The sequence below is a fragment of the Equus quagga genome, unplaced genomic scaffold (assembly GCF_021613505.1).
Source record: "Equus quagga isolate Etosha38 unplaced genomic scaffold, UCLA_HA_Equagga_1.0 153_RagTag, whole genome shotgun sequence".
In the NCBI taxonomy this organism is placed as follows: Eukaryota; Metazoa; Chordata; class Mammalia; order Perissodactyla; family Equidae; genus Equus; species Equus quagga.
This window is the reverse complement of record NW_025796915.1, coordinates 2,669,390-2,696,758: the sequence shown is the minus strand read 5'-3', so window position 1 is coordinate 2,696,758 and position 27,369 is coordinate 2,669,390. Positions and strand designations below refer to the sequence as shown.

General features: G+C 54.3%; 1 protein-coding gene across 1 annotated transcript in view; it reads left to right on the top strand.

The window, feature by feature from the left end:
• The window catches only part of LOC124233135 (coiled-coil domain-containing protein 33-like), a 105,293-nt gene that overhangs the window by 54,224 nt on the left and 23,700 nt on the right, over nucleotides 1-27,369 (top strand). The window contains exons 11-12 of the mRNA XM_046650273.1: nucleotides 47-118; nucleotides 13,023-13,217. Coding sequence (XP_046506229.1) covers nucleotides 47-118; nucleotides 13,023-13,217 — 267 coding nt within the window. The remainder of the gene's footprint in view (nucleotides 1-46; nucleotides 119-13,022; nucleotides 13,218-27,369) is intronic.

Genomic DNA, 27,369 nt, shown 5'->3' with positions numbered 1-27,369 from the left:
CGAAGCTGCCCTAGCCAGTGTGGTCCAACTGTTTCCTTCTCCCCAGGACACCTCGCTGAAAACCATGAGTGGTGAGGCCCCCACGGTGGATCTCTCCTTCCAGCTGCTTTCCTCCGAGGTAAGGCTGTGGGTCAGGGGAATTTCAGGGCCTGGCAGTCATGTGCCAGCTCCTGTAGCCCCTTAGTGGGCTCCAACCTCCTTCACAATTGCTAGTATTGTTCAGGGGCTGGGGCCAGGGGCTTCTGGGAGGAGGGGACTGCTGCTTTGTGTGAAATGTCTAAGGGTGATTTGAGGCTCCAAAAAACCAGAGAGAAAGGTGAGATTAGGAAGAGAAGAGTTGAGAGCAGAGGGCCACCCAGACCCACTCAGTCTCTAACTCAGCCCAAGCCAAGCCTGGCTCACCGGGATCAAGGTTCTACAAGGGTGAACTAGGATATCTTTTTCTGTCGCCAGGTAACAAATTCCCACAAACTTAGCAGCTTAAAACAACACCCATTCATTCGTGTGCTCACACTTCTACGGGTAGGCAGTCTGTGACAGCATAGCTGACATCAAGATGTTGGCAGGGGCACAGTTCTTTCTGGAGGTTGTGGGGAAGAGTACTCCTCCAGGCTCATATAGGGTCTTGCCAGAATTCAGTTCCCTGCAGTGGTAGGACTGAGGTCCCTGTCTCATTGCTGGCTGTCAGCTGGAGGCCTCTTTCAGCCTCTGAAACCCACCCACATTCCTTCTCCCAGTGCCCTCCTCCATCTTTAAGCCGACAGGCACGTGGGATCTCCCTCACGCTTCAAAATTCTCTGACTTCCTTCTCCGCAACAGCCAGAGAAAACTCTCTGCTTTTAGAGGGGCTCCTGTGATGAGGTCAGGCCCACTGATGACCGCCCCTTCTTAAAGTCAACTGTGCAGTATAATCACATCATCACAGGTGTGGTGGCTCATCACATTCACGGGTTGCAGATTAGAGTGTGGAATCTTGGGGGCCCATTTTTGGAATTCTGCCTACTACAGCTGGGTTGGTCCAAGTGGAAAGATAGCAGGGACTGAGCCCTGCCCCGTGGATGGGAGCTCTTCCTCTACACCTGGGCTCTGAGTCCAGATTGGACCCTGGTCATTTGGCTCCAGTGCACCTAGCAGGCACCTGCTGGAATTTTTCCACTTTGCTCTCTGTGATGCTGGGACAGGTGTGAAGCTGGGATGTGAGCAGTTTTGGACGATGAACCCAGGAAATGCCTGGAGGGGCTGATGTCTGGGTCAGCCCACTCCTGACAGCTTCCCATGCCAGGAAAAATAGCCACTAGCTCTGGAGTAATACTTGGCCCTGTGACCTTACCTGTGAAGAACACAGGGAGTTCCATGGTGTAGGGTGTGTGGGGTATATCTGGGAAAGTACCAGCCCCAAAGTGCCTCCCCACAAGGCCTCTAGTGAGTGCCTGAAACCTTCCGTTAGCAAGCCCCGATGTGGAATGTTCTGCATCGCCCTCTAGAGATTCCTCTCATTCCTGGGTGGGAGGGAGTTTGTTAGATACTCCCTGACATCCCACCCCACCCCCCAAACTAGATGTAGGACCAGGAAGGTACTGAGAGGGGAGGACACAGAAGCAGCAGAAGACCCCAAGAAAGGGGAAGCATGGTCCTTTGGAAAATGTCACAAATTTCCCAGATTGGAGCTCAACCCTCCACGGCCTCTTCTTGAGGTCTGAAGTCTGCCAGTGGCCACTGCCAACCCCTTCCTCACCTCCCCCTGCCCCCTGCCCCTTCAGTGGGGCACGTGTGTCCTGAGGACTTAAAGGAGGGTCAAATGCCCCTGGTCAGGGCACTGGGGGACCCAAGCAGGCAACAGGCAGGTGGGCAGGACACTTCCCCAGTTGCCCAGGGGCTGGGCACAAAGGTCTCGGTGATGAATTATTCACTGGAGCTGTGCTAAGTGCAGAATTAATCCCTTTCCTTCCAGCTGGCGGCCTCACTAAATTATCCCTCCAAGTCATGCGGGAAAACGCTGCCGAATTCATTTAGCTGCTGAGTGTTTTGATCTGGGCCTTGTGATTTTAGCTTCCCCTTCCCCCTAGCCCCCTCCCCCTGCAGGCGGGTAAGAAGAACATTCCGTAATGGATTTCCGAGAAGAAAGGAAAAGAAAGGGGATCAAGATTGGGTGTGTACCAGGAAAATAGTACTAGAGGAAATTCAGATTCTGCAGCCTGGAATTCATACACACACGCACTCTCACACAACTGCATTCAAATATCTGCACGCGGACAGTCACATATGCATAGATAGGCACACAGCGCACGCACACCCCCTTTGCAAGGGTGTACACATTTAAAGCATACATATGTGCTCACACACATGAGCAAACTGACACCAGACATTTTCACACCTGCACTGGCACACGCAGAAGCTAAATTTCTTTTTTCTTTTTTTAAAGATTTTATTTTTCCTTTTTCTCCCCAAAGCCCCCCCAGTACATAGTTGTGCATTTTTAGTTGTGGGTCCTTCTAGTTGTGGCATGTGGGATGCCGCCTCAGCATGGCTTGATGAGCGGTGCCATGTCTGCGCCCTGGATCTGAACTGGCGAAACCCCGGGCTGCCGAAGAGGAGCGCACGATCTTAACCCCTGGGCCACAGCGCCAGCCCCAGAAGCTAAATTTCTTTGTGGCTAAACTGTTTCTTGGTGAAACTCTCTGAGAATTGGCCAATAACTGACTTGCTTTGATTCTAGAATCTCAAAGTCCAATTTGGGGCCTAAGTATGAAGTGCTAATGTGGGTAGACTCGGCATAAGGTTTTTGCAGCCATAGCACCTATCCATTCATTCTTTTATTCCATATGTATTTGATGCGGACCAGAATTTCGGCTGCCCTTGTGGATTGCAGTGAGGAGAGGGAGGGGCTGTTGACCATGGAGCCCATCTGCCTTGAATTCCCCTCATCAGGATTGGACATGGTTCTCTGCCAGCGTCTGAGCCCCTTTGGCCTCCTTCTCCCTGAGGGGTGGCAGGAGAGTGTGGAGAATTGAAGAACAAGTCAGATGGCATTGCAGCCAAGTCTAAAGGGCCCATCCCCAGCTCATCCCTCACCATCACCTTCACTGTCATACCGCCATGTCCGCCATGCAGCTACAGATGTTTATTGAGCACCTGCTATGTAGCAGATACTGTCCTGGGTTTTAGGGATCTTACGTTGAAGAAGACAGAAAAGGCCGTGTCTTCATAAGCCTGCGTTCTTAAAGAGCAAGGAGTGTGGACCAGACAATGAACAGATCAATTTATGAGCAGACGTCAGCTCCTGAAAAGAGGCCTGATGAAACCCAAACAAGGTGACAAGCTGTTGAGACTTGAGCTGGTATCCGAGTAAGGTTGTGAGCCAGGCCGCCGTAACATCCATCTCATTGTTCCACCTAAGGCGTTGTCTGCTAATTCATGGTGGACAGTACCTGGCCTTCATCTCTGCAGTCCAGCCAGGCGGACCTGGGCCCAGAACCATGGCTTCTTCCACTGTTTATTTATTTATTAAAAAAATTATTTTTTTGAGGAAGATTAACCCTGAGCTAACTGCTGCTAATCCTCCTCTTTTTCACTGAGGAAGACTGGCCCTGAGCTCACATCCGTGCCCGTCTTCCTCTACTTTATATGTGGGACACCTACCACAGCATGGCTTGCCAAGTGGTGCCATGTCCACATCCGGGATCTGAACCAGCGAACCCCTGGCTGCCAAGTGGAACATGCGCACTTAACCGCTGCGCCACTGGGCTGGCCCCTCTTCTGCTGTTTAAATCAAACACTGCTGAAAGCTCCAGGAGCCACTGCCTGAAGACTGGCCATGTTAGAGTCCTGTGGACATGCCAGCTGCAGGGCGGGCTTGTGATAATGGGCCTTTCAGGGGCCCCATCCACGTGGCTAACAACTCCATCTTAGGAGCAACTTCTTGTACACGGTCAGACATGCTACAAAGAGGAAATACTTCAGAAGAAATGAATAAGCATATCCTGTTTGAGTACCTCCCACTTGAGGACACAACCTCTTTCCCATGCGCCTCCAGGTCCGGGAAGTTTGGGCACAGGCCATTCTGGCTAATTGACATTTTCGTGAACAGGCTCCCCACACCCACCACTTCCACATCATCCCTTCTCAGAGCTCTGGGAACAAGAGCACTGTAGAGTTTCCCGATAGGCAGAGACTGCAGAGGTGTTTCTCAACAGCCCACCCTGGATAGGACTCTCCTGATAACATCCGCCATGGGCAGTCATCCTGGCCTCTCCTTTTCTTGCCACGACAGAGAGCTCACTACCTCCTAGAAACAGCCCATCCCCTGGCTCAGTGGCTACAACCAATAGAAACACTCACCCCAGAGCCCACCCTGTCCCAGGCTCCTGGCTCTGCCCTCTGGGGCTGCAGTGCAACCCCAACAAGCCTCCTGTTCTGGTTCTGGGGACACGGGCACCCAGTCAGCTATCCAGCACGCTATCTCAGTGAACAGCGAGAACAGGTGGCTTCCTAGGTCAGGTCATTGTGCTGGAAGCTAGTTCTGTTAGTGCTGGGTTAAGCTTTTTCCCTCTAGTGGGATTCTCTATGAGCACCTGCTGCTTGGAGTGACCTGCCTTAAGCTGGAGTTGTGTGTGTAGATTAAGACATGTATAACTACACATAGATATACAAAAACTAGAAAAACACCTGCATATACACAGAAAACTTCTCTTTATTGCACATTCAGTGGGGGTTGGTCTTGGAGGTCCATTAGGCTCTAAGAGTCCATGAGCCTATGGCTGCTCCATCTGTACCTACTTGAATCAACCTTTGGTCTCCTCCATCCCCACTCTGATGTTGGCCTCTTCTCTTTGAAGAGTATAGCCGGATCCCCTGGGAGTCTATGCTTCTCCGGGCTACACAGCCTGCCTTTTTTAATGCACTGGTTTCCAGATCCTGCAGCATCTGGGTGCTCTCCAGCTTGCAGACAGTCTCTTTTAAGTGAGGCCCACAACTGACCAGCTTTCCTAGGCTGACCCATGTGGATTGGAGCCTGGCATGTACACAGGAGGTGCTCATTGTGTCAGCCCCTGCCTCCTTGCCTGGAAATGTGCTCCTGTGAGGTGGGACAAGTCCATGCAGTCATCTGGGTGTTTAGCAACATGTCCCCTCTTGGGGCTGGGATTTTGGACCTACTCTTGCCCGGGTAGGGCACCAAGACACCAGGTGGAGGTAGGGCCTCTCAAATGGTGGCCACCCCCTCCTCTGCCCACAGCCCTAAGAGATGCTGGGAGGACTTGAAACCCACTGGCTTCCTCAGATTTTGGCACAGGGAGGGTGCATTTGAGGAGAGGAGGACGTGGCACCTGCTGCCACCCACTGAGGGAAGGGGCGGTTCCCACAGTCCCATCAGACCCTCCTCTGTCCCTGTTCCCCTCATAGGGAGGGGCAGGGCGGGTCTTCATTGCCATGCAAAGGGCTGCTCTGGTATTTTTATTCAAACTAGTTACAAAGCTCTCCCTGGAGACCAGCCCAGAGTGGGGACAAGTGGCTGTTTAGTAAATGTGGAGGGGAGGACAGGGAACAGGCAGAATCATGCTGGTTTTTGATGAATTCTTATGGACTTTTTTTGAAAGCCACACATGACAGCACTGGGCTAGTCTTCAGAGAAGCCCCAACACAAAGCTGCCCCTATTTCCTCACCAAGCAAAGCTGCCTGGAAGACCCAGTGTCCAGGACAGCACTGCAGCCTCTCTGGCTTGTTCTGTCATCTGGAAGGTTCTGTCACCACCCCCAAGACTCCAGTTCTGAAGACACTACCATAAGGATGATGATGGATCCAGAGAAAGAGACCCTTTCTCATCCTACAACCTCACAAGATCCCTGCCTGTCTCCACTCCCCAAGCCCCCTACCCTCCCTGCCTCTCACTCTCCCAGGCCGGAAGGCAGGAGACAGAGGGTCAGGCCTATCCCTGCCCAGCTCACAGGTACACTTTCCCCTACCTGCTCAGATTCTAGGCCCGATTCAGAGATCTTCCTGTGTAACCAGAGGAAGCTGGGGACAGGTGGGTGAGAGGTGAGAGCCTGTGCTTTTCCAGGGCCAGCCTGGCCATCAGCTCACAGATGCTCAGTGTTGGGACAGTGCTTGCCATTGCACCATAAGAGGCACTTGCCTGCTTTTCACAATGCCTGAATCTCTCCCAGTAGTCCTCCATGGCTACAGGACAAATATTGCTCCCCCCATAGTCTCTTGGTTATCATGTAACTCCCCCCTTGCTCCCCACCTCAGGGAGGTAGTTTGACACTCCCTCCAACACATAGGGTTCTACAGACTCGACTTGTTCACTTCTCATAACAGGGAGCTCATTACCTCAAAGGAAGCCCTTTCCAGCCTCTGTCAGCTCCCTTGTAAACCCCTTCCTCCTGCCTTTTTTAATTTCCCTCCAGGCCCTGTCTTTCCTTCCTGAAGAAAGAAACAGCAGGCTCCAGAGAGTCAGCTCCCATGCCCACTTCAGCCCTGCTGATGTTTGCAGACTTATGTCCTCTCCAGCCTAACCGGCTCTCCTTCCTCTGACTGCTCTTTGTCACACTGGGTTTCTGCTTCTCATTATCCTGGTTGTCTCCTCTTGACAGTACTCCTCTTAAAGTGTCCCCCAAAACTGTGGAGCTGGATCAGCATTGGTGGGTAGAATAGGACCATCACCCCCTTTCTCCAAACACATTCCCCCCTTTGGTGCAGCCAAAGCCTACCATTTGCTTTATTTTTTCACTAACCAAGCTCATAGGATCCATTTAGAGCCTGGTTAGTCCCGTCTGACATGTGAGCCGTTGTCAGGCGCACATCTTCACCTTGAACCTCTGCTGCTCTACTTTGAACGTAGGCAGGGTTTCACTTCCCTAGGATATTTTATCTTCTTCTCAGCCCATTGTCTGGGCTTGAGATCATTGTAGACCCTGATTTTATCATGCATCACGTTCACGGTCCCACCTCCAGCCCCACCCCACGCTCTGGGTCATCTGTGGGTGTGGTCGGTTCACTCTCAGTGCTGCAGCGTACGCTAACAAGTGTGCATCCTTAGATCTGGGTTTGAATCCTGGATCTTCCACTTGATCTTAGCCACCCTGAGTTTCACTTTCCTCATACCTAGAAGGGGTTGTGACCCCCCCCATCAGCCAGGAATGTAGTGACAATTGAATGAGGGAGCATGTGTAAGTGCCCAGCCCAGTGTTTTGCAGACACCCCGTAAAGAGAGCACTTAGTATTGTTCACCTAAGTTGCTGACAAACATGCTGAACTCATCAGGGATGAGGCCAGGGCTCCTGGGGGAGGGGGGACAATGAAGCCCTGCTAATCTATCACTCCACGCCCACCCCTCATGACAGCCGCTCCACCAGATTCACATCCATAAGGACATCAGGAGGCCTTGTCAAGCGCTGAAGATAAACGTCAGCAGCACCACATTTGGTCTCACAGCAATTTTTCAGAGAATGAAGAAATGGAGAAGAGACAGACAATCATCTCTCCAGAGGCCAAGACTTGCTGAAGTCCCCTGTATATCCTACCCTGAGCTGGGGACTGTGGAGGAGATGGAGAAAGAGAAGATTTGTTTCCTGGCCTGTGAGCTCTCAGGCCAGGGTGGGCAAGGCTGGACCAACAGCCATACTGCAGGCTCCTCCCAAATGCCTCACCAACCATAGGACCATGTGTTGCCTTGAGAATGTGAGCCTATGACTCCCAGCCACAGATGGACTGGGTCAGGACCCAGGGATGGCTAAGGAAACTGGATGTTTGGGCCCTCTCCTGGCCTGCTCTGCTCTCTGCATGAGCCCGATGCATAATTGGTGGATGGAAGGAGTGGGGGGGGGGGGGGGGGGGGGGGGGGGGGGGGGGGGGCGAGGAAGAGATAGAGACAGGGTAAAAGCTTCCAGACCAAACTTCTCATAAAATAGGGCCTGCTCTTGGGTTTCTCCCCATCTCAAAGCCAGACTACCATAGCCTAGACCTCCTTCAGCCAAACCAGATACACCCCTGGTCCAACCAAGGTCATTCAGGCATGAATTCATTAACCATTTGTTAGATCTCTAACCTGTAGCAAGCAATAAAGCACCCCAACAGATCATCACTGCCCATCTTGCTAAGGGTTCTAGTTGAGGTTGGTGCATTGAGCATACCAAGTTCAGCAGAAGAGTCACAGAGAAGCATGGTTTGAGCTCTACCACAAAGGGTGGCTTGAAATTGTCAAGGCAAGGGTGCTTCAGGCAGAGGGACAACAACTACAGGGCCATGGAGGCATGACAGTGTCTGAAGCACATGGGACATATGGAGGCTGTTGTGGGCAGGGAGACTGGAGAGTTAGATGGGGCCTAGACTGTGGAGTTCCTGGATCCCAAGATACAGGGTTTAGATTTTGTCATAAAGTGATGGGAAGCTAAGAAAGGTCTTTGAGTAGCAATAGGGTGTGATCTGACTTATATGTTAGAAAGGTTCCTCTAGATGTGAATAAAGGGAACCCAAGGAGAAAGATTAAATGCAGAAAGACCAGTTTCAGGCTAACAAGAGTGAGCCCACAGCCTATCCACTGAGCCATAGGCAGGACTCTAATTCTAAAGTCCCTGCCAGAATTTTAAAAAATCCTTATCACTGGCTCCCCTCCTCTGACCACACAACTTGCTTTTATATTAACCCTCTGACACCATTTTCTGGATTAACACTCAGGCCCTTCTAGGCTGGCAGACAGACTCAGAGCTTCAAACCCCACCCCAGCTGCAAGACTGTGTGGCATCCTTGAATGAGGCTTGCAATATGCAAGGGAGGCAGCAAGCCTTCTTGGAGGGGCCAGTGTCTGAGCCTTGCCTTCAGCTGAAGAGATAAGAACCTACAACTGTGGCCACAGGAAATGACAAAGCAGTGACTGATCAGGGAGCCGCTGCACAGGGCTTATTATGGCGCTTGCCAGCGGGCGAGACACCCTTATCAGGGAGAAAATTGCATCAGGCCTCCTGAATTACTAGCGATTGGAAGCAGATTTCTTGGGACGCACTTTGTTAGATACCTAATGAGTGGGATACAGGCAGGCAGAGCCCAAAGCCGGCGGGGCAGAGGGACAAATGTCTTTGTTAAACAGAATTTGCCAGTTTCCGCTCCCGGCTCCCTGGGGAGGGTTCAGGGCCAGCTAATTGAATTAAGAGCATGTGCGCTTCAGCGAGAAGACTCAGGGCGGGGTGAGAGGCGGGCAGGCCGGAAGGCGGGCATTTTCAGCACCAAGGACAGCAGCTGCAACCCAGCCAGTCTGTAATTGCCGGGGCAGGCTGGAACTGTTGCATTTTGCATGATCAGGGATGTAGGGCATGAAATGAGTAGGAGGGAGGCAGAAGATGTTAGGGGTGGAGGGGGAAACAAGTGACCCAAGAAGCCTCGAGCCTGTGATGCTATTGGCCTGGTCTGTCTCAACAGACCATCCTCCACGGGCAACAGTGAGGGCTGAGAAGCATGAGGAAGAGGTGCCTTCTCCCCACTATGACATTCGTGGTGTGAGGCAGCTGCAGCAGCACAAGTAGCAGTGGGTTGGGCTCTGAGTCTCAGCCAGTGCGTGGCTGCGCATCACTTTGAGCTTTCAAAGTAGGTCTCCAATTACAGCCCTAATGAAGCAAGACGTGCTGCAGCCACGGAGCCACAGAGTGAGGGGCCACTTGTCAGCCCCAAGCTGCCTCAGCAGGCAGGACAGGGCCTGCCAAATAGAAAAGCAAATAAGCAGGTTTGTGAAGTGAGCCAGCAGTCCCCATCCCCACCTAGAGGAAAGAGGGAGAGCAAAGCAAGGCTGAGCCTGAATAGAGGGAAGTTAATCTCCAAGACTCCACCCTCTTCCCATCCCCATATTAGCATTGTCCCCCACCCCATCCGCCACCCTGACCCGCCCTAACCCACCCTGATCTCCTGCAGCCTGGCCCCTCCCTCTAGTCTCAGACAAGCTCCCTTCCCAGAAGAGCAAGGAAAGGAGGGCACAATCCCCTCCCCAAACATGGGCAGATTGAAGCTGAGGAGTCTGGAGAGGCAATGTTGGCCCTAGAGAAAGGGAACTATTAGGAGGAATTTAGGCACTGTGTGAGGCACTGAGGTCCTCCTGGCGCCCCTCACCTCACATGACATGAGCAGCTGCCTCTGGACTTCCCTATGGGGCCTGTATTATGTGGAGGTCCAGGTTTTTCTGTAAAAGTCACCCACACACCTTGCCTCCAACCCCCAGGCCAGGATGGATCCTGGCAAAGTTGATTGGGGCAGGGGATTGGAAATGTGGGCAGGAGACCTGCAGTGGTAGGGGATGGGATGTGGGAGGTACTGGCATGAAGCACCTATGGGAGCAAATACAGGCCAGGGCCAGCCATGGATTGGGCAGAGCAGAGCAGAGCCACTGAGTCTGGTCAGGGCTAGAGGAAGAGCAGCTGGGCGTCAGGAGGAGGTGGTGTGGGCAGAATAGAATGAAGTCCATAGATACTCTGCCTTTCCTTCCCTCCCTCTCGGGACAACTCCCTGCCCACCGGAGACTGACAGGGTGAAGGCACTGGTCTGGACTTAGGGATCAGTCTCATTTTTATTTTATCTTTGTGATGAAATTAAGTGAATTATACTTAATAAATTTCAGAATGCACATAGAAGTACCTGGTGCATGCCTATCTCTGATCAGAGCCCAGTAAATGTCAGCTCCGGGTCACTGAGCTGACCCAGCTGGTGCTGTGGCCACACCGGGTAGATGTCAGAGAGACAGGCTATGGGGGAGGGGACTCCCTCAGCAATGTGTCCCTGCTTTCAGAACTGATGGGGGCACCTCTGGGGACCTCTCCTTTGATTTCATTACTTCTACTTCCTCCCTTAACTGGATTAGATGGCAGTCTATGAAATCCAGGGCATTGAAATTGGCTTTCTGCCTGGAAATGAAGAGAAATGTCATTACAGGTCCTGAATCAGCATCTCACCCCAGCACCAGGGACCACCTGGTCAATGGGGAGTTGGTCTTTGCCTTGCCCTGGCTAGTTGCTTTTTATTTCATTCTCTCCTCTATTCATTCACCCACCCATCCATCCAGTATGCATTCTGTAGTTCTCCTTCTGTAGCCAATCTGGTATTCAGCCATTCTGAACAGGAGACAGATGTGGTGCCTTTTCCTATCTAAACCACACAGACAACCAAAAAATCCAAAACCATTTGACTTAGATGCTACACAGAGGTACCTGGCATGTTCAGTGGGGAGCCTCCAAATGAATCTTGCCCTCCATAAACCATAGCTACTGAGAGGAGCAGGTGAAAGAGACAGCCGGGCCTAATACCCAGGGACAAAACAGGCCTGGAAGTGTTGGTTATGGAGTGCAATAGGTGTCAAAGTCAGCCTCAGGGTCACCCAATACTTCACTCTTCCCATTACAAGAATCTTCATATAGCTGCTTTCTCTCTGTAATTATCTATCCTTGTACCCATTTGATGGAGGGGAAATGAGGCCCAGACTGGCCTGGATGCCTCTGTATTTGTATGACTGTCCCTTACTCTACTGACACAAGCCCAAAAAGGCTTCATGTTAATGAATTTCTGCACACCAAATCTTATTTTAAAAGGGCATAAAGCAATCATTATTTGAAGCATCCCAGTAGTAAAGTGAAGGGTCCTTGTCCCTATTCATCTGGTTCATATGTGTGGGTTTTCATATAGAGTATCCACTTAAGGAGAAGCCCGCCTGTATTCATTCTCACTCTGTTCGGGGTCAGATATCCAGGCACCTCTAACCCTGAGCACATCTGTCCTGGTTGGCACTGTGCCCATTGTTCTATTTGCTTCTAGCACAACACTCTAGGTGGTGGCATTTTTGTCTGCTGTGTGGCCAAGACAGAATTCCAACAGCTGATGTAGGGTGCAAGTGAGTCGCCCTTGAGGTCCCTACAAACCCTGAGACTGCATGATTCTTTGACAATGGGCACGTTAGAGCTAACCATGAATTTCCATCAGCTTTAAAGTAACTTCTCCCCAAAGGAGCATAGACACGTCTCTAAGCCCAAGGAACTTAAAGTTTTATCAGAGAAACAAAAAGAGCAAATAAGCCTGGAATTAGAGAACAGTATGAGAGCAGAGAAAGCCTTCTCTTGGGCTGGAAGAACTCAGAAAAGCTTCGAGCAAGTGTGGGTGGAGGCCATCAAGGCTTCCTGTAGGGGCTGGTATTTGAGCGGGGTTGAATCCTAGACAAGCAGAGATGAGAGAGATAGTCATGCCAGGGAGGAAGAGGAGAACAGGAAAAAGAACATGGAAGGAGCAAGAGACCCATCAGAGTAGAGAGAGAAGAGACTCTGTTTAACAGGTGTTGAGATGAGAAGATGACAGAGGAGATGGAATGGAAAATAAGTCTACACAGCAAAGGGTGTCAAAGGAGTGTAGGCATTTCAGAAGCTGTTGGTACTGCATCATGGGTGGGAGTCGTTGATGGCGTGATTTATTTATTCTTTCAACCACGTTTATTGAGCACCTACAGTGAGGATAACTGGGATAAACTGGACACTGGGGATAAACAAGATCCCTGCTTACATGTAACTTACATCCTAGTGTGGGGATGGGAGGAGGGAGGCAGACAGTAAACAAACACGTTTTATGAAAGTTAATTTTCTGGTAGAGTAAGTACTTTAAATACATTAAAATGGGATAATGTGACTAGAGAGTATATTGGAGGAGAGGTTACTTTGGATAGGATGGGTCTCTACCTCAAAGGGCAAGGCCCCTCTCAGAAGATCACATCTAGGCTGTGACCTGAATGGTGAGAGAGGATAGCCGTGTAAAGACCCATGAGGCTCTCTGGGTAGAGAGAACAGCAGATGCAAAGGCCCTGAGGCAGGAAAGAGCTTGGCTTGTTAGAGGAATGGCAAGGACAGTGTGGTTAGGGCCCAGTGAGCAAGGGGGCAGGTGATAGGAGGTAGACAGTGGCCAGACATGCAGGGCCTCCTGAGCCATGGGGACGAGAGGCCTGAGGGGTGTAGAAGGTACCCTTATGATAGAGAAGTGCAGAGAAACTTCTGTATACCTTCTCTTTCAGAGGCCTGAAAACTTCTTGACACCAAAGAACAGCAAGACTCTGCCCATCCTGGACCCCAAGATCTTAGATGAGAAGCTGGGTACCATCCGCGAGTCCTGGTCCAAGGCCACAGTGAGCTCCATAATGGACTCCAGCACATCCACCTCTCAGGAAGCGGAGGAAGAGCCTGAGGTGCTCAGGATGTCCCGGGAACCGGTGAGTGTCTCCTCAGGGCTGGGAAGACCAGTGATGGAGGCTGTGGTGAAGGGGTTTGACTGCCCCCTGGGGCCTGGTTCACTCCTCAGGGGGCAATAGACCTCCCCTTTAGTCACACTCTGTATGTGAGTTACCCCAAAGCTAAACTGGTGGAAGGTGTGGATTCTTCAGTTTACAGAGTTTCTTCACCTTTTGAATGGGATTCCCATTTGATTTCTTTCAAAACAAACCCCTACAACACTTGTAAGACTGAGTCCCATTTTCTCAAGTCATCAGCTCAGCACTTCCTCAGGGGTGTGTCTACTGGGTAATGGGAAGCCCCCCAAGAGATTAAACTTCTCAAAGAGGAAATTGGCGCTCAAAGAAAAGAGGCCACCATCTTTGGTCACAGAGTCTGTGTCCTTGATCATGAGAGCTGGTGTGGCTTCCTGTTGCCAGTTGATAAGATGTGGGAAACGGTGGGTGAAGGTGGCTGAGGTGGTGTCTTAATTTGGTGAGGGTTCAGTACCAAGTCCTAGCCCTGTGATGCAGAGAGCTAAAGAAGAGGTCACCAAAAAGACAGTACAGGCCAAGTCCCACCCCAGTGACCTTGGGTGAATTTATATGTGGCTTCCTCCCTTCGTCCACAGCGGATCCCATGGGGAACGCTGCTCCGGAAGATCCTCAGAAAAGGCCCCAGCCAAGGCCACTGGCCTCTAGGGAAACCCTGGACTTCCTCCTCTCAGGACCTGCCCCTCTCCACTGACAGCCTCCGCATCTTCCCCTGGCACTTCTGCACCTTTCTGGAACACGTCCCATTGGACGAATAAGAAGGGCTGCTGTCTGCTGGGTGTGCCCAGGATGCTCCCACATGGAGCGCCCCTGCTCTCCCTGGAGCTGGGCCCTCCCGAGGTGCCAGAGCATTCCTGGGCCCCCTTCTAGACTCACTCCCCTCACCTCTGCCCCTTGGGAAAGCAGGTCTCAGGCCTAACTTGCCAGCTCAGCCATCAGGCTGAACACAAAGATTTAGACTTGTCTCTGAAGACTCTGGGCAGCATAAATAAACCAATACCTTCAGTTAGTCTTGATCTTCTCTTAAGGATTAAACCATAAGAGGCGGGACTAGATTGCAGTCTGAGAAGTCAAGGTCAGCCATGAGGAAGAACTGTTTTTGAGCAAGAGGTTGAGTAATCATTGTGAGTGCCAGAGGGGAGGAGGAGAAACAAGTATCCCAAGGGCACTAGGATTCTGGGAGGCTGAGTGTGAACAAGGGGCTCAGGGCTGCCCCATACCCACAGGCTGTTGGAGATGTTGTGAGTTGGGTCTAACTCAATCATGCCCTCTCTGAACGCCATCTGCAGCACTCCCGTGCTGGGAGAGGGCTCCCTGGTCCCTCTACCATCCCCCTTGTTGGGCGCCTGGCAAGGCCACAAGCACTGGCTGCTCTCCCTGGTTTGCTGTTGGGTTAGATGCACTCAGCCAGCACCATCCAACCCTTGAGTTAAGAGCACACTGGCTTCCATGTCTCTGGGCTCAGGGCCCAGGCCTTGCCTGGCCTAACACAGGTGGAGGTAAATGCTTATTGGGCCACGTGGTAGAAGCCCTGGCTGGAGAGCAGAGGTGTCAGAAAGAACCTTAGAGAATAGCTAGTCCAATCTCCTAATTTCACAAAGGCTGGCCATGGGGAAGCCCAGAAGTGGCACAACGCTGCCCAAGGCTTCCTCACCCTGCTATCCCATGCTGCCTCACGTATAGCCAAGCAAACAGCAGATGGCTACAGAGGCCTGCACACCAGCCCCGGACCCTTCAGCCAACCGGACGCCACTGGGTCCCTCAGACACATACTATTCAGGGCAGTGGCCCTGCCCCTCTCCCTGGCCCATTCCTGTCTGTTCCCTCCTTGTTCCTAACTCTGGGCTCAATTCCATTTACCCTCCCACCCCTGCCTTCAGTTCTGCAACTCACCATGCCATCTGCCCTCCCCCGCCCTTTCTCTTTCTCTGTCTCAGGTTTACCACACTGACTATTCCCTCCTCTGACACTTTGCCCTTGTTGGATCCTGGAGACCCAGCCCCCAGCTCCAGCTCCTGCCCACTGGCCAGAGCCTGGAAGGACCAGGGCAGGACCCAGACAGACACATTCACGCAGCCAGTAGAACCCAGTCACAAGCAATAGAATGTGGGTGGGTAGCAACAGTATACAGCTCCGTGACAATCGCAGGTAGCCGTGTAGCAATGGGTCACTGTTCCATAGCAACCAAACAAAATTACATAGCAATGGACCAGCTCATGCGACCAAGAGACACAGTGACAAGCAATAGAATGTGGTCAGGGAACAATCAAGTGTGGTTGTATAGTAATAGACCCAAGCCACACAGAGCTATCAGACACCACGGTATCAGGAAGATGCAACCGTAGAACACAGTGATGCACACAGACACAGCGTGTAAGCTGTAGACAGAGTCACAGAGCGGTGGAAGATGCCTGACTAGCACAGGAACATGTCTGGGTGGCAATGACACCATCACAAGGTATGTGACTCCTGGACCTATGGTCAAGGAGTGGACACCAGCAGCAGAGCCTGGGGGTGACACAGTGGGCCCCAGTGACGTGGCAGTGGTCATACAGTCAGCAAATGATTAACTGCCTCCCTCGGCTCTTGGCCGCTGCATCCAGGCTGTGAGCCTCTCAGCATCGCCTGACTCCTGGAGTGCCTTTGTCTGTGTCTAGTCTTGTGCACACTCCCCAGAGCCCAAGAAACAATTTTGCCTCTGCTTCCCTCCAGGGCCTACTCTGGCTTAATAGGAAACTGAACATTTTCTGCAGAAAGGAGCACCTTGGGAATGGAGAAGGGAACGGAGGGTCTGCACCCTCTCTGTGGGGAGGATGCTGCAGATGCTCCCACTGCCCTGGGTCTGCCAGTCAGTGCCACCCCCACAGCCCTACCTCCCGGGTGCCCCTCCCCATAGTGTGCCCTTGGATCCACCCTCTTTCCAGGTTATAGTACTGCCGTTTCTTCCATCTCGGGCTCCCTTCATCTGGGACACCTGCTTTTGACACAGGCCTTTTAAGTGTCGTTTTGTCAACATGGTGCAAAGCTCCCGACCTGAGTAGATGCACTGGGGTCAGGGCCCTGCGGGTGTGATCTTGGGTCAAGTGTAGGGCCCAGCAGAGCTGGAAGAAGCCTTCACCTCCCTGCTGAGCAGCCCAGGAAGTCTTTTTTGGAAGAGGTGGGCTTTTAAGTGAGGGTGAGGAGTGAGATGGTAAGAGTCATCCTGACCATGGCAGCTTTAAACATTAGTCAACTTTCAAGCATTCCCCTCACCCCCTGGACCCCCTGAGCCCACCTCATGCTGAGCCAGGCAATGTCTCAGGGTGAGAGCAGGTAAGATGCAGGACTCTGTGCAGCCTCCAGACAGGCCTGGTTCCATTCACAGAGGGCTGATAAGACACCTGCCAGGGCCCAGATTTCCTTTCCCCAGCAGCACCTAGTAAGCCCTCAGTAAAGAGAGAGAAGAGAAGGAAGGCTTCCTGGAGGAGGCAGGCTATGCTTTGGATGAACAGAGGCAGAGGTATTCAGCTGCTACTCAAGAAGCATATGTTCAGTTCTGTTTCCAGCACAGAAATTCCAGAACAGGGCCATTCCCCTCCTCTCTCTGGCTCCCTCCTTCCATTCCTTTCTCTCTCTTTCTCCACCCCCCTCCCCCCACCCCCTCTATTTCTGTCTCTACCTGCTTCTGTCTTTCTTTGGTTATCTCTATTTCTCTATTTCTTTCTGATTTTCTGGCTCTTTCTCTCTCTCCAACTCCCTCTGTTTCCCCCCTCCCTTCCTCCTCTCCTCTACCGCTCAGAGGAGATTTGTGGCGGACCATAGGGCCCTCATACCAGCAGATGAATAATTGACAAGGGTTGTTTAAAGATTCAGTGCAGTTTTCCCAACCTCACCACACTAGAATAACTCATTTCTTCCACTCTCTCTTTGAAAGCCTTTCCCTCCCTCTGTCTCTCCCCACCCCATCCCCACGTGCACACCCCCCTCTGAGCTTTTGTCTCTTTCCCGTTCTTGAGTCTGCCAACTCCCGCACCCCAGCATGATCCCGATCCTGCAGTTTCCTTAGGTCCTCTTCCCCTCCCACAGCCCCCCGCCCTCTAACCTGCTCCTAAGGATGGAAGGTTGGCTTCGGCTCCTTGGACATCATTTCCCCGCAAGGAAGAGGGCCCTACTTCATGAGTGAGGAGAGGAGGGAAGGCCAGAGAGGCTGTGGCTCCTCCTAGGTCACACAGCAGAGGAGCTGGGGACTCAGGTCACAGGAGGGACCCTCCCAGGGTGGCTCAGAGAGCTCCATGTCCCTGAGCCTTCATTTTTCCATCTGTAACACAAGAGAGCTGCTTACCCTGTGCTCCCTGCCCCTGAGGGCCAAGTGGGACAGGGAGGAGCCCTCAGAAAGGGGAGCTGGCAGTGTAGCAGAGACACCTGTGAGCATGGCCCTAGGGTGACCAAACATCCCTGTCTGCTCAGGACTGAGGGGTTCCCTCAGGACGTGCAACTTGCAGTGCTAAATCCAAGACAGTCCCAGGCAAACTGGGATGGGGGTCACCCTACATGGCGTGAGCCCTCCTCTGCCCCAGCCCTGCTCCATGCAAGGTTACCACACCCCCAGCCCTCTCAGCACCCCACAGCCACAGGGCACACGCCCTCTGCCTGCCCAGGCCAGCTCCAGACTGTCCCTTGCACTCCCAGCTGTCTCACCACCTCTCTGAAGTGACCTTGAACTCCCTTCCCCTCCCCGAACCCCAGTTCTTCCCTGTGTGGGCAGTGGAGGAGGTTGGAGCAGATGTTCCCAAGTCGCCTGGGGCTTCTGTGCTGTGACTTGGAGCCTTGGTCCTGCCCCCAGGTCCCCGGGCCCTGGCCCAGGATGAGGTCTGCAGACTGGTGAGGCTGAGGTTCAGGCCCAGCCTCCGCTCCCTCAGCACCACCTGGTGGCAGGTGAAGGGTCCTGAGCAGGAGCCTCCTGCAGCAGTGGCAGTCGGCATCTGAGTGTGCACACTGTCCACATCAGTGGCAACTGGAAGCAGGAACGTCATCCTGGGGTGATGGCATCACAAAGCCCAGGGAGCTTGGGGTTGGCCCCCATGAGCCGGAGTGACACTGAGCCCACCTAGGAGGCAGATCACCTGGGTTCGAGAGTACGAGCCGCACCCAGGGGCCCAGATCCTTTGGAACCACAAGAGGCAGAGAAAATACAAGAGAAACAGAGAGCGAGACAGAGACAAAGAGAGCACATCCATCTGGTGCCACCTGTACAGCATCCACTCAGATACCCCTGACTCTGTGCCTCCTCCAGGCCACCCCTCACAAGCCACCAGGGGCCACTGTCACCCCATTCCTCCTGCTCCAACACCTCAGGCTCTGTAGTCCCCCACTCCACTGCCCAGTGCTCGTGGCCCCAGTTTGTCAGGTCAGTCTTCTGTCCCAGTCACCTCTATAAGCACCCCTGTTCTGTCCACCCAGCCACAACGCCACCTAGGGGCACATGTTCATTACACACAAGCACCATATATCTCACACGCGCGCGCGCGCACACACACACACACCCACCCCTCCCAGGCCAGCTCCACTGGCAGGAAGTCTTCCCAGGGCTCAGTCCTCCTCAGCTCCTCCTCAGCACCCCTGTGGCCCCTGAGTTGTGAGCCCTGCAAGCTGGCACCCAGGGGGTTCTAAAAGTAAATCTTGTGAGGGTTCAACAGTCACAGCTGCTGGGCTTGGCTGGGGACCGTCACCAGCTCTGTTCCTGTCCTCTCCTGACTCTGTCCTTCTCTTCCTCCTCTGGTTCCTGCACATACACAAAGAGAGAGAGGGAGAGGGTGCTTACCAAGCATTTGAGGAAGACAGGGAGGTGAGGGAGCAAGGTGGAAAGGAAGAAGTAAGGATTCCATGCTACATGGGTCCCCATATTGTCCCCTGCAGACCCCTCCTCCACCCTCCTCTCCTCCATGTGGCTGTGGCAGGTTTGAGTTCCGTCTCCACCACTCAAGAGCTGCATGACTTTGGATAAGTCACCCCCCCCTCTCTGGGCCTGTCTCCTCATTGTTGAGTGACAGGAATGCTCTCCCTCTGCCCACCTTTCAAGGCTGTGGGGAAGGTTAACAAGATGGTGGCTGACAGGACGTTGGAAACTGTAAAGGGCGGTCCACTTTGCAGGAGGCTTATTAATAGTCGCTGTGTTCACGGGGCCCTTCAAGACTGAGAATAAAAGGGAAGGCAGCAGAAATCCCCCAGGCCGCCCTCCTCTGACCCCTTCTCAAGAAGGGCCGTTCCCAGACCCCTGCCCCCTTCTGCTCCCTCCTTCCGCCGTCCCTCTGAGTCTCTGGTGGGCCCTTCTCCTCCTCCATCCATCACCTGGGACTAAAGAGATTAATAAACGAGACTCATAACTCAGCTGCTGGGATGTAGCAGATATTTACGGCTCCGTTTCAATTTGCAGAGAGATTAAGTGTTTGTCAATTTATTGTCTCTCAGTGTGTGTGAGCAAGGCCCCCTGCAGGCCAGCCCCCCTTCCCCGCTCCACGTAGTCTCGCGCTTGTGGGCTCACCACCCCCACACCATCCCCAACTCCTCCTGGTCCCCAGAGCTGGTGGGGAGCCCAGTGCTGCCCAGCCAGGGAAAGCCACTGACCACTAAAGTGGGCTTGTCTTCCTGACCAATTTGACCAGAGGAGCAAGTGGCCTGGCCCAAGGAAAGGGGCCCAGGGCCCATGGAACAGGATATTAGACAGGATGGGGCAGGCACCATCCTCAGATGATTTGGAGGGCCTTTTCTGGGCCTCCTCCAGCCTCGTCTCTCCCCACAGAACAAGGGGTCCATGGGACCAGGTAAATGCACCCTGGAGCCCAAGCCCCACAATTCTAGACCACTCTCTGAGTATCCAAGATGCCAGAATTCCCTGCCCAAATGAACCCGAGCCTGCTTCTGAGGACCGTGCAGGCCTCTGCCTGAAGTCCATCCTCCCAAGGGTCAAATACTTTCAGCGGGTGTGCCCAAGGTCCAGCGGATGGCAGTGTGGGGCAGGCGGGCGCATGCTGAGAGCCTCCGTTTATGCTCTTGCCTTGGGCCCCCAGACACTGGGGGGGTCTGGAGCAGGGGAGGCACACTTCCATGGAGAAAGCCTCCCAGCCTAACTGGGGAGGAGCCTGCAGAGGCCAGGGGAAGTGCAACAGCGGGGGGGGAGGGGAGGCCAGGGAGAAAGAGGATGCCTCCCAGGGGCTGAGAAGGGGAAAGAACTCCTCCCCAAGAGTGAGCAGTGCTTGAGGATCCAAGAGGGGGCACATGAGCACGGGGAACCAAACATCAAGTGCCCCCCACCCCGCCCCCGCCCCTGAGCTGCCTCTCCCTGCCTCTCCCCTTCGCTGTTGACTTTGCAGTCTGGCACATGCACTCATTCACTCATTCATTCATCTGACCAGCTTTTTGAGCATCTGCTATGTGCCAAAGCCTCTTATCTCCCCCCAGACCCCTCCACTCGTCTGTGCAGCTGTCGCAGGTTTGAGTCCCATCTCTACCACTCAAGAGCTGTGTGACCTTGGACAAGTCACTCCACCTCTCTGGGCCTGTCTCTTCATCTGTTAAGTGGAGGGAATACTCTCCCCCTACCCAACTCTTGTGGCTTTTGAGAGGATTAAGAAGACAGTAGAAGACAGTGCGTTGGAAACTGAAAAGGGCTGTCCACTTTGCAGGAAGCTTACTAGTAGTCACTGTGTTCATGGGGCCCTTCAAGACTGAGGGGGAAGGAGGAAGCAGCACAACCCACCCAGGCCTTCTATGTAAGCTTCTCCAGAACCTTGTCCCCACACTAAGGGGTAGTAACATAGATAACTCCCTACAAAGGTCTCTGTCCTCAGGAAGCCTCAGTTCAGCAGGAGAGACACATCAGGTCTCAGTGGGGGAAGGTGTGGCTAGGACTGGGGTGCAGTCTGCTCAGGGGATTGTGGGAACACAGAGGGGAGTGTACCTAACCCCCACCCCACCCCCAGGCAGGGCACACTTTATACAGAATGCCAGGGGGCGGTTCACAGATGTCACTGTCCTGAGTGGTTGTCAGTGTGAAAGCCGTGATAGATCTTTGCTTTGCTGGTAGAAGAGAAGCGGAGGTGGGTGAACTTGTTCCTGCAAGAGGGATCTGTTGAGTGGAGAGTACGTGTGTGTATCTCCACATCTCTCTCCCACCAAGAGGCACTGTGGGGCCTCAGGCTAGTCCCTTCCCTCTCTAGGCCTCATTTTCTTTATCTGTAAAAGGAGGAGAATGCCTCCCTCCAGTGAGAGAGGAGACAGTCTCAGGGGTGCAGAGGAGAGAGGGGTGGGTGGGACAGTGGATTGGCCAGATCAGGGTCTAGCCCCAAGCACCCAAAAGATCGGGCTCCGAGGAGAGCGGACCAGAGGGCTCCTGGGGCAGGGGCTCCCAGGAGGAGAGAAAATGAACGGCTGAGAAAGCACTGGGTGGGAGGGGCACTGGGAGACCTGGGGTCCAGTTCCGACTCTGCCACCAACTTGAGGAGTCGCGCTGGCTGCACCCCCTCCTCTCTGGGCCTCAGTGTCTGCCCCCCCCACCCCCCCGTGTGGAGTGAGGGGCCTGTCTTGATGGTTTCTTTGTTCATCCTGGCAAACAAGACAGGTGAGGTGGGGCAGGCTCCCAGCTCTGCTCCTTAGTGAGATGGCTGGCGCTGCCCTGTATCACTGTCCATCGAAGTTCCTTGATTAAATGGTGAGGGGGCGGGGCGGGAGTGCAACTCTCGGTAAATAAAGCCGAGATGATGAGGCCATCAATTGCCGAGGGCAGGAATCATCGATTGGAGAGGTGGGAGGGACTACAGAACCAGGGGTGGCCGGGAGAGCTTTGCGAACCTGGGCGACAGGCCCATCCCTTCTGCAAACAGCCAGCTCAGCCCTCCTTTTAATAATACTAATTAGGTCTATCAGTCTTTTTTGAGCCCTTACTCTGCTCCCAGAACTTTCATCATCACCTCATTTCATCCTTGCACCAACCTGATGAAGGACGTCCAAATATCATCCCCATTTTATAGTTGGAGAAACTGCTGGTACCTCAGCAACCCTCCGAGGGCCCCAGGCTGAGGGAGAGCATTCCTTGGGGCAGCACAGGTCTGGGGTCTCCCGCGCAGTGCCTGCTCCTGCAGCTGCCTTGGCCAAGCCTCGTGACTCAGAAATCAAGGGCTTGGTGAGCTTGACTCATCGTCTTCCCAGCCATCTGGGTGGGAGGGCTGCCTCAGTTTTCTAGTCATCCCCCAAACCGAGGTCTGTGGCTGCCAGTCCCCTCCCCAGGCCCACCCAAAACCTTTGAGAGTCCAAGTGGAGGCCTACACACCGTCTCATCTAAACTCCAAATAATGAAAAGTTATAAATTAAGCTGTAGCTAACCAAATATTAAACATGTTCCATTTTTCTACCTTGACAAATACACCTTATCAACAACCTCAGAGAATTCTTAGACTCCACACTGGATCCTGGTGACATGGAGAGAGCAGCTCCCAACTGCCTCTCCTAGTCCCCCCACATCTCCCAGGAGATGCCCCCTTTCTTCTCACCCAGCTCAATTTCAGTCCCACACCCTGGGGACCCAGTGATTGGGTGAGACCTTTCACGTGCATAAAGTACACCATCACCTGCAGGAGGACAGGCTCTGGGAGCAGGAGGGAATTCCAGGGGCCCAAGTGCCAAGGGTGTGACCTAGAAGGTGCTCAGACTCTGGGTGGGCACGTCCCCTTGGCCCCACCAACTGCTTCCTCCCTGGGGAGGGTTGCAGCCCTAGGAGGGCTGGAGCAGGTGCTCTAACTCAGGGTGCTTGGCAGAGCCCTTCTTGTCTAGGGCTAAGGGTGCAACTGTCCCTCCCCAGCTCAGTGACTCCATTAGGGTGTCCTCCTGAGCCCAGATTAAATGCTTTTCAGTACAATCCAATTTCTTCCTGACATGGACTAGAAAAGCCCAGTGAACACGTGCACGCCCGCACACGCGCGCGCACACACACACACATGCACAATGCATTTGGTGTTAAATATCCAATCAGGCCCAAAGATAATAGAGAAGGCCCAGTTCACTGCCAGTTTAATCAGATAAAATGCCCATTCATCGGCTCCTGCCAGCAGCAATGTCCCCTCCTCAGCGCCGCCAGGAGCCAGCCTAGAGGATGGGGCGGGGCGAGAGGGGCTGTGGGAGAAGAGATGGAGACCTCGGTGGGCGGGGGAGGGAGCTGCAAGCGAGGCGAAGTGGGTGGACTAGGTGGGCTGTGCCTTTAAAGCTTCAAGGAGGGGGGACAGCATTGCCCACAGGGGACTAATTATCCTTCAGCCCTTAGCCAGCTCTTACTCAAACAGACAAAAGGGGCTCAGCAGCCCGGTTGGCGCTAAGCTTCTGTGGCAGAATTTTTTTTGCTCTCAGATATGCAAATCCGCCTCAGCATGGTGGACCCTGGGGATGGTTGAATAGTGGCTCGGGGGCCTTGGGAGGGGCAGCAAGGGCAAGGGCCTGGCAGCTGGACCCCCTCGGAGGCCTAGTTTGTGAGACTGGAGGCATCTCACGGTCCCTCCTCTGGCTGGGTCGGGAGCCCTGCTTCGTCAGTGGCAGAGCCTGGCCATGGCCAAGGTGAAGGCCCCTCTCTCCTGCCTTCTCCTGTGTGTAGGTGGGGGGCTTCTTGGAGGGCCAGAGGGACTCCCTCAGGAAGCTGGCTCAGAGACCAGGAGCTGACAGTCCACATGGGGCCCTCCTGCCCACTTGGCCCCTCCACCCTAGGGCAAGCCACCAGGTAACCTATCCAAAGTGCAAATCCAGGTGTGCTGCCCCTACTCTAAAGCCTTCCATGGCTCCCTCACCTGCAGCATGAGCCCCTCAGTCTGATGGCCCCTGTAACCTCTGAAGCCTGTGCCCCAATCTGGAATATTCTCTTCGCAGCTAACCCTAATAGTACTCACTCACAGCTCCAGGCCTGTGCTCCTCTGCTCTCTCTGCCTTGTATCCCCTGTCTCCCCAACCCCCGTGCCTGGCATGCAGTAGGTGCTCAGTGAAATGTGTCCCATGAATGCATAAAATGCCCTTCCTAAGCAGCCACACAGCTGGGGAGATGACAAGTCTGGATCAGAGAGGGGAAGTTTCCTTCCGCCTCAGCTCCCAGCACCTACAGGGCCTCTGTTTTTCCAGCTGTGAAATGGGAGAGGGCTAACCCTTACTCCACAGGCTGCTGCAGAAAGCCCACGGTGCCCGGAGAGGGCTCTGTGAGCCACAAAGGGCCTCTCAGAGCACAGTCTCGGTTCCCTCCATGACCACCAAGAACGTACCCGGGGTGGAACCGAATTGGGTTTATTGACTCATCATAGCCAAGGGGCTGCCTGCCATGGGGAGCGGGGGCAGCAGTGTGTTAGAAAGGATGATTCCGCTGGAGTTGGTGATTTGGGGGTGAGTTCCAGGACACAGGCACTTGTGTTAGCCAGGGAAGGCTGCTGTCTGGTCATTTTTATGGTTTGGACAGTGCCCCTGTTTCATCTGTGTTCAGACATGATTACGGAGCAGTCTTGTTTTTGTCTTGCTTTGCGGTGGTCAGAGAGAGGGCTTGTCTGATGCTTTGAAGTTGTGTTCCACAGAAGTCACCAAGGTCTAGCTGTGTGTGCCGGGCCAGCTCCTGGCCAGCAGGGGCTGCTTTTCTCTCATTGGCTTCAGGCACAGCGACGGAGGAGTGAGGGGAGAGGCAGGCGTTACAGTCCGGGCACCGTGCTTAACACTGGACAGACTTTGCCCACTGAATCTTGGTCACAGCCCTCTCCCCCTCATACAGATGATGCAACTGAGGCTCAGAGAGGCAAAGTGTTCATCAGAGTCAAGAGTAACTGGCAAAACTGGAGTGTAAACCCTGAGCTCCCTGACTCCAAAGTCCCTTCCACTGACCGCCCCTGGCCACTCCACGGGGCACAGGACCCTCAGTTGTGTCCCTCCCGGGCATTCCAGCTGGGCATCTCTTGCTGCAGAGGCTCTGCCCGGCTGTCACAGGCTAGCTGCAGTGTGAGCAGCCGCTCAGCTCAGGCTGGTCCCCTGTGCCTAGAGGTGTGAGGGGTAATGAGGCCCCGTAATTAAGGTTTCTGGAGACATGGCCAGGAGATGTATAGACAGGCTTTGTCAATAACCGTGCTCCCGGCTGCAGGTCCAGCAAGATGTCGATAAGCGCTCGTTACAGCTTCTCCCCGCCCTGCCCCCCACAACCCCTCCCAGGCCTGTCAGCCCGCCTGTTCACAGTGCCTGTGTACACAGGCTGCGCTCAATTAATTTGCACTTGTTGGCACCATCTGTTCTTTTCATGTGTCCTTATCGGGTGTGTGTGGGTCCTGCCTCCTCCTCAGATGTGCTCCAGAGTGGGGACGTGTCCCACCCCTCAGGCTGGGCTGTCAGAGCAGAACCATGTCTCCCCCCTCAGACTGGGCCTCCTCAGACTGGGGCATGGTCCCCTCCCTCAGGCTAAGACTCCTGCAGTCTGGGCGAGTCTTCCTCTTCCTTGACCTCCCTCCCCACCCTGGGGAGCCCGGCTTGGCTGGAGGCCCTTGTGGACCCCGTCTGAGCCTGACCCCAACAGGCAGGACCTTGGCCTTCTAGAGGAAGCCCCTCAAGCCATCTTGTGGGAGGCTGGCTGCCCCTGGGGTGGGGAGGCAGGGCTCTGCTTCTGGTCCGGCTTTGGCTTCCATGGCCTGAGGTTGGCCAGGTCCCTGCTCCCAGAACAGCGACATCCTTGAGTCACAGGGTCGGAGGGGGCTGAGAAGCCCCTTGCACAGCATGGGTCAGGGTGGTCCAGGGGCCTAGACTGGAGCAGCCCCCGGGGCAGCGTGGGGGCCTGGCCTGGTGGCTCCTGGTGACAGGCGGCCCACCCAGACATCTGAGAAAGGGCAGCATCCTAAGGACGCCTGCCCACAGCCACCTCCCCACCCCGAGCCTCTGGGTGGCAGCAGCCCAGCCCCACTCCTCTCAGGGCCGCCCTCTCCTCCAGAAGCTGCCGGCCCCTCCCAGCTCAGATATACTGTGCTTCCGGCCCTCAGCGCAGATTTCTGAGGCCGTCCTGGCTTTCCTGACCCTGAGGGTGTGAATTCCAAGCTGGCTGTGCCGAGAAAGTGCTGTGGGAGGCTGGCAACCTCTTGTCCTCCCAGGGCTCTAGTGTCCTGCACAGCGCACTGGGCGTGTCTACCAGGAACTGGGCTCTACACGAGGAGGCTCTTCAGAAATTCATAGTCAGGCTTGTGCCAGCACCCAGCTCCAGCCCTGCCCACCTCCCCTGACTATAACATGCTCCAGGGTTGGGCCTTGGCCTGGCATTCAAGGCCCAATGACTGGGCCCTGTCAGCCACACCAACATTCTCTCTCCCCAGGTCCTGACTGTCTACACTTCCCGCACCGCACCTTTGTTCCCTCTGCCAGGAAGGCACCCCCTCCTCACTCCTTTATCACCTGACAAACTCCCTCTCACCCTTCAAAACTCATCCTAGCTCTGAGATGCCCTCCCTTTCACCTCTGCCTGCACCCAGGGCGAGGGGAGGGGGTGCAGCGCCTGGCTGAGGGGCTCCCCGACTGCTGCACTCACCATCCTGATGTATCACGTCATACTGCGCCTGCTTCGCCACATCCACTACAATGCGAGCTCCTCAGGGACAATACAAGCACCCAGCCATGGTTGTGTCTGTGTCCCTGGTGCCTAGCACAGGGCCTGGACAAATGGAGCTGCTGGAGAGTGTGTGTTGAAGCAGATGGTCCCTTATGTCCTTAGCCTGGGTTGGTGGAGAGGCAGGATGCACTGCCCCCACAGATGGAAGGCGGTGTTCCTCCTGCTGCCCTGTGCCCACTAATAGAGTCATGGAGGTCTCGGGGTGGGCAGTGGATTCATTAGGGCCAGCTGGGGTGGTACACAGAGAGAGCTTCACCCAGCTCCCTGTCCGCCCTCCCCCCACCCCCGGCCCTGCCCCCGCCCATCCCAGGGCCTGTGTGAGTGTGGTAGGAATCCTAGTGAGACCTGTGCCACAGACAGCTCTGAGCCGTACCCTGCCTGGGCGCCTGGGGCTGGCGTCTGGCCGGGAGGGAGGAGGAGACTGCGATTTGTGGCCTCCATATGTGTTTCAGGCCTACTGGTGGCATTTCTGCC